General features: G+C 42.6%; 1 protein-coding gene across 6 annotated transcripts in view; it reads left to right on the forward strand.

The window, feature by feature from the left end:
- Window positions 1–18,410, forward strand: part of TRPM4 (transient receptor potential cation channel subfamily M member 4) — a 369,304-nt gene that overhangs the window by 223,766 nt on the left and 127,128 nt on the right. For all 6 annotated transcript variants that reach the window (XM_078655174.1, XM_078655175.1, XM_078655172.1 and 3 more), the window contains exons 8-9: window positions 7,145–7,327; window positions 9,428–9,527. In XM_078655174.1, the coding sequence (XP_078511300.1) occupies window positions 7,145–7,327; window positions 9,428–9,527 (283 nt within the window). The remainder of the gene's footprint in view (window positions 1–7,144; window positions 7,328–9,427; window positions 9,528–18,410) is intronic.

Here is an 18,410-nt window from a genome sequence, read left to right on the forward strand (position 1 = left end):
CTTCCATTTAAAGTTCTGTTGACAACACGACAATGTTGTTGCTCCTGAGACTCAAAAAGAGAAGGGAAATCCACAGAGAAAATAACTCTCTAAAGGATTTCCCTTCCCCTATAACGCTCACCTGGCATGACTTCATGCCGTAACTACTCCACTAGTGGGAAGTGAGCAGTGCAAGCACAGCACATCAAAGTGCCTGCTGTCATTGCAGCCGGGGAAAAAAAAAGGACCGCCTGTGCCAGGGCACAAAACAGAGCCCGATAGAGAGCCGTTTCGAGGCCTCCTTTGAAAAACTGCCGGTGCTCAGACCCGGTGAGACCTGGTCCACTTAAAGCCCTGATTACATGACGATTTAATAGCAGCCCATTGAAGTCCAGAGTGTAACGGTCAACATTAAATGGCGCATTTTTCACAGAAGGTTTATATATTATAATGGCTTCTCTTTAATGCATGTAATGATATGTAATACCGGCTTGCTGTAATGACATTAGTAATTCAATACTTTTAAATCTCGATTGAGTGAGCAGAAGAAAATATCTTGCAATAGGGTATTTATCATTTTGTTACCCGATGTCTCATTTGTGTTTTTTCCCATGCTGTTCTTAATTGGGTGCTATTTTTCTACACTGTCAAAGTATAAGCAAGAAGTTGCAAACAGATATGTGATTGTATATTTTCCACATTGTTTTAAAAAATTTCCTTTGATAGTTGAGTACTAATTATTGCAGATTAAACATGGAAATATGCTATTTTGATGCATGCAGAATGTGTGCTGAGAAGTCGTGGATGAGCTTCAATCAAAAGTTTAATTGCCATGAATATTGCTTGCTCTTAATCACAGGTGTTCCATGAAAATCTGTTTAGTTGGTTGTCACTTTGGAGGTTTGGAACAATCTAATTTAAACAATATGCTCCATTTTAAAACTGTAGGAGGAGTATGTAGTTACAAATAAATGTCCTCCAGAGTGGCGATATCCAAGATGGTGATGCTCCCCCGCCTTCTTTACCACTTCACTAACTTGCCACACCTGATCCCGGCAACTACCTTTAAGGCCCTGGACTCTCTACTTACCGAACTGGTATGGGGGCACGGCCGCAGGCGTGTGGGCCTCTCCAAGCTGCAGCTCCCATCTGAAGCCGGTGGCATGGGTTTGCCTGATTTTCGGGCCTACAACTATGCATGTCAATTGCAATGGCTGGCCTTCTGGGTGGCGGGCCGCAATCTTCATGAGATTAACATGTCGGACAAGGATCATGATTTGGGGAGATTACACTCGTTACTTTTGCCTAACTCAATTGTACCTAGGGATGTCCCCCCTCTCCTCAAACTGGCGATAACGTACTGGCGGAAGGCGTTAAAGTACACATCCCCTGAGTCGTCCTATGCCCCCACGATCCCGCTCCTGGGTATCCCATTGGCTACCGGGACGCTATCGATGGCCTCGATGGAGCAATGGCAGGACGCCGGAGTGTCACACGTGGGTGACCTGTTCGCGGATGAACGCCTACAGTCCTTTGCAGACTTTAGAGCTGCACATGGAGTCCCTGGGGGCACCTTCCTGCTACACTCTAGCATTCGCCACTATATCATGCATAAGTGGTCCCCTAGGGGACTGGAGCCAGCTACGAATCCTCTCATCACCATGCAATACCTTATGGGCACGGGCGCACACCTTACTAAGTGGCTCACTGTTAGTATCAAGAAGGGGAGGGCTTTCGATCTGTCGCCACTCCGAGCAAAATGGGAAGTAGATATTGGTAGGCCCCTGAGGGATAAGGAATGGGAACGTATTCTCCAGTTCCCCAAAAGAGTGGCTAGAAACCCCAAGTTCAAGTTTATTCAGTCGATGCTTCTACACAGAGCCTACCTGACCCCACACCGCATACACACGATGTTTCCGGATGCTAACAGTAATTGCCCCCGGTGTGACACTGAGGACGCAACACTAATACACATGCTTTGGCAATGCCCCAAACTAGGGTACTACTGGACCACGGTCCATGATTCGCTCCAGGAAGCGGGTGCATTGACCCGATCCCAAACATTGGAAGGCACGTTACTGGGGTTGGGGCCCTCACAGCGCACTAGGACAGTGGCGACACGCTTCGCGGATCTGGCTTTGTTGCTTGCGAAACGTGCCATCACTATGAGGTGGAAGTCGGCTAGGCCTCCTGACCCGGAGTTGTGGAGAACAGAAGTGGTGAGATGGGGTAAGGCGGAGGGAGTTGCACTCCAGAGGGAGGAATACAGGGGACTGAGGAAAAAGCCAATTTCTCTGGACTGGTATACCATACTGGGTATGTTTGAAACTGTGGGAGACGGGGATGACCGGGATACTGATGCCTCTTCGGTTGCACGATAACTGTGTCCTCGGTTGGACTGGCATGCACTGTCACTAACCATGGTGAGAGATGGAGAGATGGGGGGGGATCCACCCATTTTATATTTTATATTTTATGTATTGGTCTGGTTCCATTCCTGTGGACATTTGAACAGTGCCATATGCTATGGCTCTCGGCGTGCCCCGGTCTATTGATTGACCGAATATAATTGTTATGTGAGTGTCGGATGGATCTGTTGGGGGAGGGGGGAGGGAGAGTTTTTTTTTAGGACGGGAGTTTGCATTAATATGTACCAACAAATTGAAAATTAAGGAAACTATGCCATTATATGTTCTAAGCAACCTTAAACGTGTATTAATCTGTATCCCTTCGGGATTGGAAGTATTTGTGAATGCTTTACCTACTATGCTAATAAACAGATTTAAAAAAAAAAAAAAAAAAAAAAATGTCCTCCTCGTTAGCATTTCATCTTTGCAATAGTGATTTACTAATGCCTTTCTTGGCTTCTGTCTTCAAATGTTTTCAAATGATTCATGCAATCTGCCTCTTCAGTCACTCTTCTTCTGATGTGTAAGAATTGGCTGTGCTGTACACACTTTTAGTGTCCAATCCTTAAACTCGTATGAGGAAAAAGTTGGTTAGAAGTAGTTGGCTCATGAGAGACAATTAACCTATTTTTTTCTTCACAATTTGCATTGTCAAGTCTGAACTGTTTTGTTTATTTCCTGTGTTCTCGTATACTTTACAGTAAGGTTAGTGAAGTGGAGTTGAATTGTGCAATATAGCCTTTACAAGCCACTTCTAATCCTATTTTCTGGCTGAGATCTGTTTTACTGAAGCAAAATCCAACTTCTATCCTACTTTGCGCATTGTTTCCCACGGACTGTGACCAAGTGAACCCTTGCCAGTGTTTGGATCCAGGTTTGCTTGTCTGATCAGATGTTTTCCCTACAGGGTGAAATCTCTATTATCCAATTGATTCATATTGAAGACCTGGATTTCAAATTTAAACATATACTTTTTCTGTTGTATTTCATATGCATACCTATTGTTGCTCATAGTGAGGTAACTGACTAGATCATTAACTGACCACATTTATAATGCACACATAGTTGGGTCTCTTTGCTCTAGTTTTAGATAGCATGATAAAACAAACTGGACTTCTGATTTTGGTAGCTGGAAACAGAGGTTGTCTGTCTTAAGTTAATCGGTAATGCATTCCAAGACTCGAGAGCCTCAACCCAGACAGAGCCATGCGGATAAATAGAAATTTGAACTGTATAAAGGGGCGTTAATAGCTATGTCCGTCCCTATTTGGAGTGTAGGTTTTAACTGTTGAATCTACTTGGAGTAGTGATGGGTGGTTAAAGCATTTGAAGGTCACCGTTGTAGAGGTGTGTGGGTAGCAGAAAAACTACTTTGTTTGCTCAGGTCGAAGATTGATCTCACTGCGTGTGACGACACGCAGATGATCCTCTCCTTTGAGGGAGAGGACTCAACATCTGTGGAAGCTTTCCACAACTGTCTGCGTGATACGTCACGGTGGCTAAAAGACAACTCTCTTCAGTTTAATGCTGGTAAGACGGAAGTGCTTTTTAGCGCCGGGAATAAGACCCTCCCGCCTGTTTCCAGAAAACTTTTGGCCTCCGGAAACAGTTACTAAAGTACGGCCTGTGGCCTCAGTCCGTAATTTAGGGGTTATGCTTGATCAAAAGCTCAGTATGGAGACTCATGTAAAAAAAACGACCGCCTGTTGCTTTGCTATCCTTCGATCTCTGAGGAAAGTCTTGCCACTTTTACCATTCCAGGCACGTGCTCAAGTGGCAAGGTGCACAATCCTCAGTAGATTGGATTATTGCAACGCCCTTCTGCTGGGCTCCCCTGAGTTTTTGTTGGATAGGCTTCAAAGGCTGCAATCGGCGGCTGCAAGGCTGGCTCTAGGGCTGCCTAGAAGAGCACATGGGCCGGCTGCCCTTGCGAAGCTGCACTGGCTACCTTTGCGACAGAGGATACAATTCAAAGCCCTTTGTATGGTGTTCAGGGCTCTTAATGGAATTGGTCCTGCCTCCCTGCAACTGAAATTTACCTGGTACAAACCAGCCAGGCCTCTTCGGTCGTCAACAGCTAGGCTGGTGAAAGTACCTAGATTTAAGAAGGTCAGAGCAGGTGGCAGATCCTTTGAGGTGACCGCCGCTAAATTATGGAATCTGCTCCCATCTGAGATTATGCAAACCACGGAACTTCTCCCATTTAGGAGAAAGATTAAAACCTGGTTGTTTCCTAAGTGATCTATTGTGTGGTCTTGTCCTGCCTGATACTTATATGCCCATGAGTCAGTTAGAGCCAGGATGCCTGCAAGGTGACAGCGCGCTTTATAAATAAATAAAATAATAATAATAGCAGCTGCATTCTGGGCTCTCGGTAGTTGTTTATCGATGACACTGGAATTTCTGCATGCGGTACATTGCAATAATCCAGTCTCAAGTTGCCCAATTTTTACTAAATGGAGTGGCAGGATGGGTTTGATGTGTGGGTGTAAAAAGCAGCTCCTAACCACTAATATGATTTGTGGAAGCATCTTCTGGAAAAGTACACCTAGATGTTTTACTTTCTGTACACAATGCATGGTCAAATCAAAGTTTTTAATTGGAGTTGGGCTGGTTAATGATGATCATTGCTCTCCCAATTTGCCCAAAAATGATAATCTCCGTTTTAGCCCCATCAAGTTGTATTGAGTCTGACACCATCCAGAACTGGATGTTGGTCAGTAGTGATTCGAGTGTGGTGCTCAGTGGTGCGTCCTCAGACGGCTTAATATTGTATTGTATTGTAATCGCATTTATATAGTGCTTACTACCCCTGACGAGGCATCAAAATGCTTTTTTGGCAAGGTAGCACACTACTCCGTAACCCATAAAGGATTAGTGGTGAATTAGTATAGTGAAAATATGAAAGTAATTTGAGAGGTGGATATGTTAGTCCGTTATTTGGATTGAGAAGGCTAGTGGTGGGATAAAGAAGGGGAAAGGGTTTGCATTTATACAGCGCTTGCTACTCCGATGAGGGGTTGAAGTACTTTTTCTGCTAGTAGCACGCTACACTGGAACCCATAAAGGATTAGTGGTAATTTAGAATAGTGAAATATGAAATTAATTTAAGTGGCAGACATGTTAGTCTGTTATTTGAATTGAAAAAGATAGTGGAGGGATAGAAGGGAAGGATTTAGAAATGTCTGTTTCATAGCAGTAGGAGGAGGCTTGGGTGCTGTCAGCATAAGCATGTACTGCACTCTGAACGGGTTAAATAAGGAGCACAAGTAAATATTAAAGAGCTTCAGGGAGAATTGTCATAGTAATAAACACACCCTTAGCGTAGTTTCGTGTCTTCTGCAGTTAATTCAACATCAATTTGTCTCCTATTTGTAATATTTGAATGGGTTCCAGTACTTTTTTCTGTATTTGGCTGGGCTGCTTGTACAAGTTTGTCTAGGTTTTTTGTTCTAAGGCATTTTATAATAAACCTGCATTTATATTATGGTTCTTCTGAGTTTTCAGAGATGCCCATTACCTCTTCCCTAGTCAACCTTAAAGTGTGTGCAACATGGAATTAGCACCGACCTCGGTCTCTCACTGAATCATTTTGTGGATAACTGCAGGCGTAGTTGAACGAAAAACCACAAAGTCCTTCAGTATACCAAACTATAAAAAGACAGCGGGCACTCCAGGATGCGAGGTATAATCAAATTTACTTACTACACCAAATGCACTGACTCGTTTCGGCAAAAGTGTTTTTCAAACTATATATATATTAAACACCAAGAAAGATCTTGAGGAACAGCAAACACTTATTTCAGATTAACCAACACAAACCATTACTAAACTAGACAGTTTTGCGAATCTATACGAACCCAACTCAACCATACACTCCCACCATTCACAACAAATGGGTGTAGTTCCCTCAATTGAGCAAAAACAAACCAAGATATACAAAGCTCCGCAATATCATTCAAAATGAAGAACGTGCTCTATTAAGGATGAATTAATAGGATATGAATGGAGACAGATGAGGCACTAAAAAGAACAGCAGACATCACTGTTGACAATAACAGTCCAAATCGCTTAGTGTTGTGCTACAGGGATCAGCCACCACAATCCCTCGCTCGGAGACTGCCAAAGGTCTCCCACTATGTTTCAAAATATAACTCAGCACTCTTATGTGACCCAACTTGAAAATAAGATTGTAAACCGTAAATTCAGGAAATATATAGAACTGTAAAACCTTTTTGATTACTGACGCAACAGAATACGAGATGGTGTGAATTTAATGTGTGACGATTCCTTTATTTGTGATTCATTTATAATCAATTTGCTTGTAGACTGAACTATTATCATGTATTCTGTCTCGTCTGTAGTCAAAATAGATTTGAGCGTCTTATATATTACCTGGATTTACCTTTTTTAATCTGTGTATTTCAACTTGAGTGACATAAGAGTTCTGAATTCTATTTTAAAACTCTGAATTAAATTATTCTTTTTTGTCCCAGTCTCAAAACTATTGTGCTTTCACAGCTTTCTCTAGAGGAAGTTGTTCATCACCATGGGCAAATAATCTGCAATTGCAATGTTTGCCTGTGGGATTTAGACACTGTACTTGTACCTGTGTTGTGTTCTTTTGTGGGTGGAGCCGCTGAAATGATTAAGAAATTCTTGAAATGCTTGTCGTTACCTATCGAACCCGACAAAGTGCTCAGAACCTGATGCTATGTACCCTCTTCTTAAACATGGTGCATTGTCTTCTTTTGCAGCGGGTATACAATGTGACCAAGAGCACCATCCCATGCCTCCTCGTGGCTGGGTCAGGAGGGGTGGCCGACTGTCTTGCAGAAATCCTTGAGGACTCCATTAGCATGGACTCCATACGGGATCTGGTGGAAGAGAAGCTCGCGCTGTATTTCCCTGGTGGAAATATGAGCAAAATGGTAGACTTGGTATGTATGAGCATGATGCACTTGTCAAGAGAAAAATAGAGTAGATAGAGACTGAATTTATAGGGAAAGTGTTTGTATGTTTTTTAGGAGTTTGAAGTAGGAGGAGTCCAATGGGGTACGCTAAACTCAATCTTTTTCTGTTGGCGACAGCCTAATTTTGTTAAAGGTCCTGCAGGGACATCTAAAAGAAACATTGCTTTTGTGGTGGGTGTGCTGTTATTCCAAGGTTGGGAAAATAGATGGGACTGGGAGAGCTGGTAGGAAATGAAGGCGGCTGTGGTGGTGGTGGGGCCAAATCATGATCTGCAGTTTTGCAGATATCCAAATCCAACTTCTAATGTCTTCCTCCTTCATAACTCAAATTCTCTTTTCCTCATTAGAATTTTCCCACTTTTATTTTTATTAATTTGGTATTAATCAGTCTTGGATTACAGAAACCTAGAATTCAGTGAACTGATTAGCTGACAAGATCACTGACTGGGCACAGTGTGACCGCGACCAATGTTACGCTCTGACAGGACTGCCATTGCTGCACACCTCTTTGTCTGTCTACACCTTCCAGGGCCTATTCACAAACTGCATTTTGTAGTATGTTTAGTAGTACTAGAATAGTACTACTATACGTACTGCAAAATGTTATTCACAAAACATTAGTGTGGAGGTTCCACCTCCGCCCTCCTACCTTTTTTTGTGCATAGATCTCCACCCCTACTGCACAGTCTGCACACATGTAGGTATAGGTTTTAGTAGAAAATGTTGGCGGGAAAGGATGAACGGCTGGAAAATGCAAAATACTTGCTACTAAAGCGAAGGGGTAAGGAAGGAGTAAGGAAGATTTAAAAGAGAATACTTCAGCCAAAAAGTAGTAACAACGGTTGTAAGCGTGATCCTGGCCAGAGCTGGGCTAAGTCCAGCACCACACATGGCCACTCACAGGTACTGCAACACCCTCTTGTAGAATATTTTGGAGGTGGGGACTTAAAATAAAACCCCATAGAAAATCCTGTCAAATTATTTAAAATAGTTACAAATATAAATACATTTTATTTAATGTAAAAAAAAAATTAGAAATTATCGCTATTTTAATTAAATCCTACAGATAGCATTTAATAATTAATATATAACAAATATATATATTTTACTTTAGGTGAGATTTTTTTAAATGTAACTTCAGAAAACAAAATATTCAAAATAATGACATTTTAAATTTAAATTGTTAATGCTGTGGCATTTTTATTTTGTTCTACTTTTAAAATATAAAATATAAAAAGTTTATTTGCAATAAGTAGCTTTAAAATATTTGTACACATTTTTTTCAAGTTTAATAAACTTTTTACTTTTTCCTATACTTTCCAATAGGGATCTCTCGGCCACCGGGGCCCTCTCAAATGTATTAAACCCACTTTGCTATTCAGTAACTGGTAACCAAATCGCTAAGTGGGTCTAGAAATGCTGTAAAAATCACAATTTGGAGGGGCACGCTTAAGGAGGCTCATTCAAGTTCCTATTCGCAATGCCATGTACCAATGGTTTGCAAACACATTTTCGGTCGCAGATTATTGGCAGGTCAGCGACTCCTCAAAGGACATGTTAAACCATTTGTAAATGAGATGGGGTCCCTGTGTGACCCCTTACTGTTTGTGACTGATGGAAAAATGTTTGTTTCGGAATGGGCAGCTGTCTAAAAGCATTATTTTTCTTAAATTTAGACCCATTTCCGTAATGGAATACAGGCTACTTTTGAAATAGAAGTACAGACATGGTGAGCCTAGTAGGCCGCCATCATTGTGATGGCATTCAATCCGAATAAGTTGCAATTTGTGACCTACCTCATATATTTTGAGGAGGTAAGTTGAATTGTGACCCACTCCGAATGTTTATTTTGCAAGCCAGCTTGTTAGTACATAAGTCAGTTCACAAAATCTGAATTACTTCACAAAAAGTCAGTGCTCAATTTGCGACAAAATTTGGGAATTATATCTTAGTACACCGGTCCCTTTAACACTAAATATGTCCTTTCAGTTTTCAGTTTGTGTAGGGTCAGTGCCGTGGTCTGGAGTATATTATGTTATGTTTCTAATCCTGTCGTTGTATGTCAAGGTGGAAAAGATTGTGGCAAACCGGGACCTGGTGACCGTGTATTCTGACCAGGATGGGACAGAGGAATTTGAGACGGTCATCTTGAAAGCTCTTGTGAAAGGTGAGGCTGTGGTTTGATGTCTTGGTATTAGTTGGTACACCTCCATAATTCGTGTAAAGCTAGCTCACGCTGTTCACTTGTTGGATTTAGCATCACCTGTCTTATACCCAGGTCAAGATATATATGTGTGACTGGGTTGCCGATGCACTCAAATCACAGTATACAGATTGTTATGTAACAATACAACATATAGTATAGAACACAGAATGACAGAAGACTTTAACAGAAACTCCAGTGGAAGGGTAAATCGTGGAGTCTTTTAATGGAGTATACAGCCAGCCGACACGTGTTTCATCGCACTCGCGATTCCTCAGGGCTAGATGGCTGTTTCAAAATCAGAAGGTCGCTCAGCTGGTGGTAATTCCGACCCAGCCGGGCCCGTGACCGTTGGTGTGCAAACGAAATTGAGAAAACAGGGTAAGGTTCTCAGTTCAATGTTTTGTATATCTAGTTCTGTGGTGCCCGGAGATCACAGCGTTTACAATGCAAAATGTTGAAAACGTAGAACATGGTACTGTTCTATTTAAGTATACTGCTGTGCGTTCATGTCGGGTACGACTTGAAAGAATGGCGGGAAACCCCAGGCTGTGTTAACGCGGGAGCGGCGTGTAGCGCGTCCTCTCTCCGGGCTGTGTTCCTGTTATATATGTGTATTTTTATAGCTGATCCAGGTTATGTGAACCCACAGTTTACCATCAGTTCTAGCTTTCAATGTGCAGTTTTCTTAATAGACTCAGCTGTTTACACCCTTGGTTTTCAATCTCTGGTTTTGTAGCTCAGCCCCACGGTTTTCACTCTGGGGTTTTCTATTACTGGCATATATTTAAGCCAAGCTGTGAATAGCATTATTCTGTCTGTTATCCTGTATTTGGCAAAAGTTGATAATACCTTCAGTTCTCTGAGTGATTCAGACACCATTTCCATACAAGGACACTGGAACACAACTTACACATTAGACCAATAATGAGTTCACTTTCCAACATGGCTACTTGATCGTGACTAGATATGTCTATCGGGGTACACATCTCTCTGAAGGTCTCTCATAACCAGACCAAAAATTCAGGCCCACATCACCACCAATCCGAAGTCTTGGTGATGATGAGGAGGTGGAAATGGTGGAAGTGTGTCTCCTTGTTTGTGATTGCTGGCAAATGATTGGTCGGTTTACTGCCAATCACTTGTAGTTCTCTATCGCACAATGTTGCAGTATTCTACCTGGGATGCTGTTCCAATCTACTTCTTGAGGTAAAACAGGTGTCTGTCTTTGAGTGAGGAGAGCATTCCTTTACCTTGTCAGGGGAATCTACACAACTTCTTGTCGCTCATACCCTGATGTGTGCCTCAAGACAAAGTGTGTTATGGGTCTGGCATTGCAGACTGCTCTGACAGCACCGCCATCTTCTTTGATTAACAGGACTACGGGGTTATGCCTTCTTTCCCGCGACATAAGTCTGCTTCAGTCATCACAATCTTTTTCCTGAGACATCATAGTCACTGTGACAAATGACGCTGTAGTCCGTCGTTTGTTGCAGCAGCCTCCTGCACATGTATGGGAGATCTATATTACCATACTGTGCAGGAGCCGTGCGGGTAACAGTGGTGGCATGTTGACATTTACCCTCCCTGAGAAGTTACATATTAACAATCCTGTAAATTGTTTGTGCTTGCATGCGCACTAATATAAAGATATTGCCCACACCCTCTGCTGTCGTCCAGAGATTGATTGCAGCACAAAGTGATTTGTTCAATGCCACTCCCGTGGGTGTGTAGGCGTAAAGCTCGCCCCTTCTGCCAAGTTATTTGTCCCACCCGGCCAGTTTAGCAGGGTTGCTCCATTCAACTGCCAGCTGCAGTCACGGTGGCAGACAGGGGCCAGGCAAGTCCATATTTCACTCTGGCCCCTCGAATTCCGAACCATATAGTGAAACGTGAGGTTAGCTAATTTAGTATTAATTATAATTGCATTTATATAGCGTCTACTATCCCTGACGATGCGTCAAAGCACTTTTTCGGTGAGTAGCATGCTACTCCGGAACCCAAAAAGGATTATTGGTGAATTAGTATAGTGAACTATGAAAGTAATTTGAGCAGTTGACATGTTAGTCTGTTATTTGGATTGAAAGGGATAGTAGAGGGATAGAAGAGGAAAGGGTTTGCATCTATATAGCGCTTGCTACCCCTGATGAGGTGTTGACACGCTTTTCGGTGGATAGCATGCTACTTCGGAACCCAAACTTTAAATTACCTTACACTTATTTCTCTTCTTTATGAGGTCTGTGTGGCCCCAGCAGCATTCCAAACGAATGTGGCTGCATTCCTGTGGTGCCTTTTGCTACACCTATTGGCTTCTGAGCTTGTCTGGTGCCAAACTTTCAGTTCAGCAGTAGCGTGCCACGGCAGCAGAGCTGGGTAGTGATGCTATGGCTGACGGGAGCATCTTCACATGCTTTCGGTTTCATTCTTTTCACTGCTGGTTGTGCCTAGCTCGCACCAGACAGTGCCGCAGCATAACTGTATGTGCATCACCAGTTCAGGCGATGGGCTGGCGCTGTTTTATGGTCTTGTACCCCTATTGCATCCCTCACAATGCCAGATGTGATTGGGACATATGTCTGAGTCAGGCCGGCTTGAGTTCAGCAAGCCCAGGCTCGGGCTGAAGACAGTAGAACTGGCAGGTGAGAGAATCCAGCATATACAGTAGTTTGAAGACCTGTTAAGTTTAAATCAAATGGTTTTAACTCGAGAAGAAAGTTTAAATGCCTTCATTGAGATAAAATATTTCCATGCAAGTCTCTGTTCTTGAGAGGATCTGGTGGCTTTGCAGTTGCGGGGAAAGGGAAACAGTGTTTTTCTGAAAAAGTAATATGTAGTTGCTTGGATGAAAAAAATGATTTTCATGGTTCATCAACCTAACAGCATTCTTTAATGATCTTGATGTCCGTGACCTATCAGAAAGCCCATTATAATGTAGTATCAAGGCCAGTACCTATTCACAACCTTGCAGTTCTTTGTTTTGGTTGGCCTCAATGCGCACCTCAATGCTTCCAATAGTGTCTTTTTCAGGTTTGACTTTCTAAGTGTATTTTGGAATAGAAGTTGAATACCCAGGACATACAATAAAAACATAGCACTGTAGCCAAACTTCTTCTAAGTCCCATCGTGGACTTGTGCCGAGGGCCGCATGACGTGTAACTCCTTTGGCCAGTTCAGGCATTTTGCTAACAGCCACATGCTTTCTGGGCTTGGAGTACTCTTTTGCCTTTCTAAATATAACTTTTCAAGCTGCAGACTGGAAAGTGATTAATGATAAAAAGCCAGGACTTGCTGAAGGTGCCAAACATGCCTAGGGGCATTGTGGTGTTGATGGGCTAAAGTTGACCTTCGTTATATTTGTTCAGATTTTCTTTGTTATTCCATTCATCATTGACTTTTTGTTTCCTGATGGCTTTCTGAAAAGTCACAGCAGTTAATATCACTTGAGTGTGGAGTATGCCACAGACATTTTTGATAATTAAAGTGATTGCTAATTTGTGTCTGCCGACTAACCATACCTATAATAATCTTGATGCTTAAATTGGTTACCAGTGAAAGCCTGAGATTCTGTAAAGTACGGTACTTTATAATACTTTGCTATGTTGGTATTAACTCTGGCTGCCTGTGGTATTACTCACAGTCTCTCATGACTGGAACATTTGATATGTGAATGCCTCTGTAGTGCTGCAAAGCCCAGAGCGATCAAAATTGCCAAACAAGTACCTGAAACACATTGCTTTTGAGTCTTTACATTTGCAAATCATGTAGTTTTAATGCATACAAGTTATATAAAAGTGTTTAAGCCAAAAAAAGTTAAAATGTCAATTGACATCATAATATGTAATTACCCTGATTGTTGCACTTGATTTTCTAACGTTCAGAGGTGCAGCAGAATAAGGTCTGGAGTGGCCACTGGTATGGAAGTGCTGGACCTTACCCTCTCTGCAGGATCACCCCAAAACCATTTGCCGTCACACCTCCTCAATTGCTCAGTTTGGTTTTGTTTACTTTAGGACTCTAGCTCTTGTTGGTAGTGGTAAAGTGCACAAAGTGCTTGTGCTCTCTCTTTTAAACATGGTAAAATTGACGTACACACAATTGGCACATTTAATTTACTCCTACGTCCCTAGTAAAGCGGTACTATGTGTACCCAGGATGTGAAAATTAAATGCTACTTCGGGGCCTACAACACTTATAGTACAACACATTGAAGTAGTCCTTTAAAACATGCCTCAGGCCTGCAATTGCTGCCAGTGTGCAGGCCTAATCCTTCCTTTTTAAAACGCATCAGTCACCTCTAGGGTAGGCCGTAAACGGCCCATAGTACAGGATGCAGTGGATTTAAAAAGTTGGACATGTGCTTTTAAGTTTTTCAAGTCCTGGTAGTAAAAAACTCTTACATTTGTTTTTCGCTACTGCAAAGCCTACCTCTCCCCTAGGATAACATTGGGTTATCTTATTACAATTAATAAGTGATAGCATTTGATTGGGAGCCGGTAGGAATTTCAAATTTGGTCTCGAATAAATTGTAATTTAAAGCCCTCTCTAATGTTAAAGTCGGATTTTCAGTCCCAATTCTGAAAATGCCACTTTTAGAAAGCTGGCATTTTCTTGTCCTAACCATTTGGTGCCTACAGCTTGTGTCCAAGGTCACATGATTAGGTGTAGTTGGCAGTTGGTCTTTGTGTATTCCTTCCAGAGATTGTTACAAAGAGGGAATGGCTATTGGTAGGATGGGCCACCCTGACCTGATGAGCGGGACAGAGCTGTTACCTACCACACTTACTCTTCAAAGGACTCCCTCAGACAAGTGTGAAGTTTTTGTGAGTGTGCTATTTTCACCCCAGACCAGAGGCGAGGGCTTGGGAAGAAGGAAATTCCAGAAGTTGGGAGAAGTTTAGAGGTTTCTTCCTCTTCAAAGCTGGCACCGGGTATAAATATACCCTTGCACCCTCAGACCAACTCTTCAGATCTCTTCTGGACCTGTGGAATACCTAGGAGACTACTCGGCTGACCTGCTGCAGGAAGGCCTGCTCTGCTCCTGGAAGGACTGCCCTGCTGCCCGAGGAAGGAAGACTTGAACCCTTGAGCCCAGAACCAACAGAGTTACTCCAAGGGGTAGCTGACTGGCCCCCTGTTCTGAGCTACAGGAACAAAACAAGTTTCAGAGACCTCCCCTGCATCTGCCCAGACACAACTGGACCTGCCTATGCCCTGCTGCTGGCCTCTGCTGGAGTGAGTCCTGATTCCTCAAAATGTGGCCCAAAGGTCCTAGATCCTTGGCTGGTGTCAGAGTTTATTGATCCTGGCCCAACTCTGAGGTTTCTCAGAACCGATGAAGAGTGAAGCAACTCACCTCAGTGCAACACAGGATCTGGTATTGCAGCACCTCTATCAGCTCCTGATCAGTGGCTTCAATAGAAAAGATGTAGCACACCGCATCTCTACGCAGGACCGCACATCGTAGCTCCTGATCATAGGCCTCATCAGAACTGACGCAGTGCGGCGCATCTTGACGTAGGGCCTCTCATTGCAGCACCCCCTTGCAGCTCCTGATCGGCGGCCTCATTGGAACTGATGCAGCATGATGCAACTCTTCGCAGCACCTCACACCACCTGATGGGCGACCCCATCGGAACTGACGAAACTCGACTTAGCACGACCCTGTACCTAGCATCTTGGTCCTGTACCCAGCCCGAGGTTCATAGCGGTTAGCTTGAACTGGTGACCCTGTGCAGGTCCCTCCACGAACATATAACCACTATTGTTGCTTTCCGCTGTTTGGCACTACTTTTTCCTAATATTTGAAATTGAATAACTCCAGTTCTACTTATTGGATTTTTTTTTCTTTCTGGTGTGATTTTATTTATTAAAATTTGCTCTATTCTTATAGATTACTGTAAGATTTTCCTTGTGTTGTGTTTTTTTCTTTAATACTGCTTGAGTGCTGCATAAATACTTTACATATTGCCTCCAAGTTAAGCCTGACAGTTGTTGTACCATGTTACCAGAGAGGAGTTAAGCACAGGTTAATTTAGTGAATTTTATGGTACACCCTGACAAGAATTGTAGCTGGATTAGCTAATATCGTTGAAGTCACTGGAGCTGAGGATTTAGTGGAGTGTTCTCGATTAAACCTAAATGATAATTCCATAGTTCTTATTAATTATAATTTTCAGAGTGAAATGTTCTCACTTTTAATTTCAAAATGTAAACTTTTCCAACTTTCAATCGTGATTTGTCCTTCGAACTTCCCGAAGTTTGTGCATGTTGTCAGGAACAGAGAGATGGTTGTGAGTTAAATTTAGCTTGGTTTATTCAGCAACTCAGAAACCAGTAGAGAAATCCTTTTACACATTTACCAAACCGGTCTATATAAGGAGTGGTATGTGGAAGTCTTGCACAACCAGCAACGTTTGAGGTTTCAGCAGATTTACCTGCCTACATTTTGACACAAACACTGTCTTCTGTACAGGCTTGCGTGTTTCTAACCACATCCATCTAATATCGCCATTGAAAATCTAGTGTACAGAGTCACAAGATGATGAAATGTGTACCCAAAGGCCTAATACCTCAAGGCCCCATTGTATCTTATTGCAGAGTACTCCCAAGATTCTATATATTACAATATAGAGTACCCCAAGCCACAATACAGAGTATTCACCTTGTACGGATGGGGGGCTGACTTAGCCTTGCCTATATTCAAGTTTGTGATCTAAAGATCTCCACAGATTTCAGGAGTGAGCATTAAGTGTCTGAGCGATTTTACTCCCTGTGTGCACCATATGCAGACACTATCTCCTGTCTGAATAGCGTGTGTTTATCGGAGGTCTTTACAGAGCAAATAAGAGACAGACGATTTATATTCGAGGCATGCATGCTATCTTTACTATCTTTAGGCCAGAGGATGTGCTTCCTTTGCATATATCCGCGAGTATATCCATTTGTATCCCTTCCTTATGTATATAGAGATAACTCTAATCACTAGCATATGCAGTAGACCTTTTTACTCTCTACCATTCCTATCTGACTCTTCGAGTATATCCATTTGTATCTCTTCCTTGAGTGACTTTACTATTTGTACATTTGCAATTTTTCTTTGTATCTCTTCCTTGTGTGACTTTACATCTTGTACATTTGCAATTTTTTCTGTTTGTTTCTTTTATGTAACGCAATGTAATCCTAAATCCTTATGTTTTGCAACTGGTTCTTACTTAAAACGCTCTGGCGCCTTCGGGTAAAGTTTGCGCTATATAAAATCGCATTAAATAAATAATGAAATAAATGTCAGACGGCACACAGGTGCATGTATCAGCAGAATGTATACTGTTCATGTAATAAAAGGCTCTCTGCATACTGTACACGTCTGATCCTTCCAGTGACAGCAACGCTGTCTCCTTTGTACACAAAGAGCTCCTTGGGTGATGTGGCTGCTCGCTGACCAGATATTTAGAAACTTCCAAACCAATTTTGAAATCTCAAGTGTACGGTTTTGAGTTGGAAAGAGTGAGATGTTGTTCTCCATTACCTTCAGTTTGGTTTGAAATAATTTAATAAGGAGATAGTGCAATACAATATCCGGTTAGGTATTTAAACAGCACAGACATAGCTGCAGTGAAGAGTGAGGGCTTTGCAGTGAATGTAATGTTTTGTTGCAGACACAGCTCAAAAACGAGGTTCAGTACATAGAGCAGTATTGTGTTTGGGGTCAAGTGATGATCCGATTAATGAGACCAAAAGATTGTGAAGGGAAGAGGAAGCAGGACCCTAACTTAGACCATATCATGCAGCTTTTATTTTCACATCTTACATCATTTATTTGTCAATCTTAACATTTTAACTCGCGTTTAGAAAGTAATATCGGTAGAATTCATTGCACCATGTCAAGGCCAATTAAACGAACCCACAAAGATCACCTGGAGAACCGCAGAGGCAATGAACAAAATTCTAGGGCAAATCGACACCTTCAAGCAATGGGGAATACTGATACAACCGGGCAGGGAAGAGGGCTATCCATACGTTCTACAGGGAAGCTGTGGTGTTGAACATAGAAGTGTAGGGAGGGGTACAGTTTACTCCGTCCTCAGGGGTGCATGCAACATAACTCCCACTTCTGTCCACCCAATGAGGAAAGCAAAAGAAGACGGGATCACAATAAATAGGAATCAGGACGAGGTGGGTTCATGGTCATGGCTGGCCGGCGCCCTGAATACAACCCGCCTTTTACGTTGACATCCCAGCAGGGTGGACTGCCACGAAAAGATTCCTTTAAAAATCTGTTCATGGAATATAAATGGCCTTACGAGCAAACTCGAGGACAACGCTACCATTTCCTACTTTCGGGGTTTCGACATACTCTTACTACAAGAGACATGGCTTACGGCACCGCAGCACCTAGAAGGCTTTAAAACCCACCATATTACAGCGCACAAACTGAATCGTCCAGGAAGAGGGAGTGGCGGTCTTGCAGTCTATATATCGACAAAAAATGCAGTCACCTCCTGGGACCTGCCGGGCTCATCAAATCGCCTCCAATGTGTGGGAATCTCTCTTACTTTGAACAATGGCCAAAATTGGAGGTTAATCTTCATGAATGCCTACGTCCGCCCAAACACAGCATCCAGGAAATCCTTTGTAGACGAAGTAACAGCGTCAGTAGTAAGAGTGCAAACCGGTTTTCTAAACTCAGAAATCCTACTCGCTGGTGACTTTAACATGTGGTTAATGTCAGTCCTCCAAAAAAATGAGGTCACTAAATCACATGATAGCATCTGGGTGATTCCACCACAAGCCAAGCCTGGTTGGCACAAGGACGATCCACATGGAAGTTCTCTACAAGGTAACCTTGAA

The sequence above is a fragment of the Lissotriton helveticus genome, chromosome 7, assembly GCF_964261635.1.
Source record: "Lissotriton helveticus chromosome 7, aLisHel1.1, whole genome shotgun sequence".
NCBI lineage: Eukaryota > Metazoa > Chordata > Amphibia > Caudata > Salamandridae > Lissotriton > Lissotriton helveticus.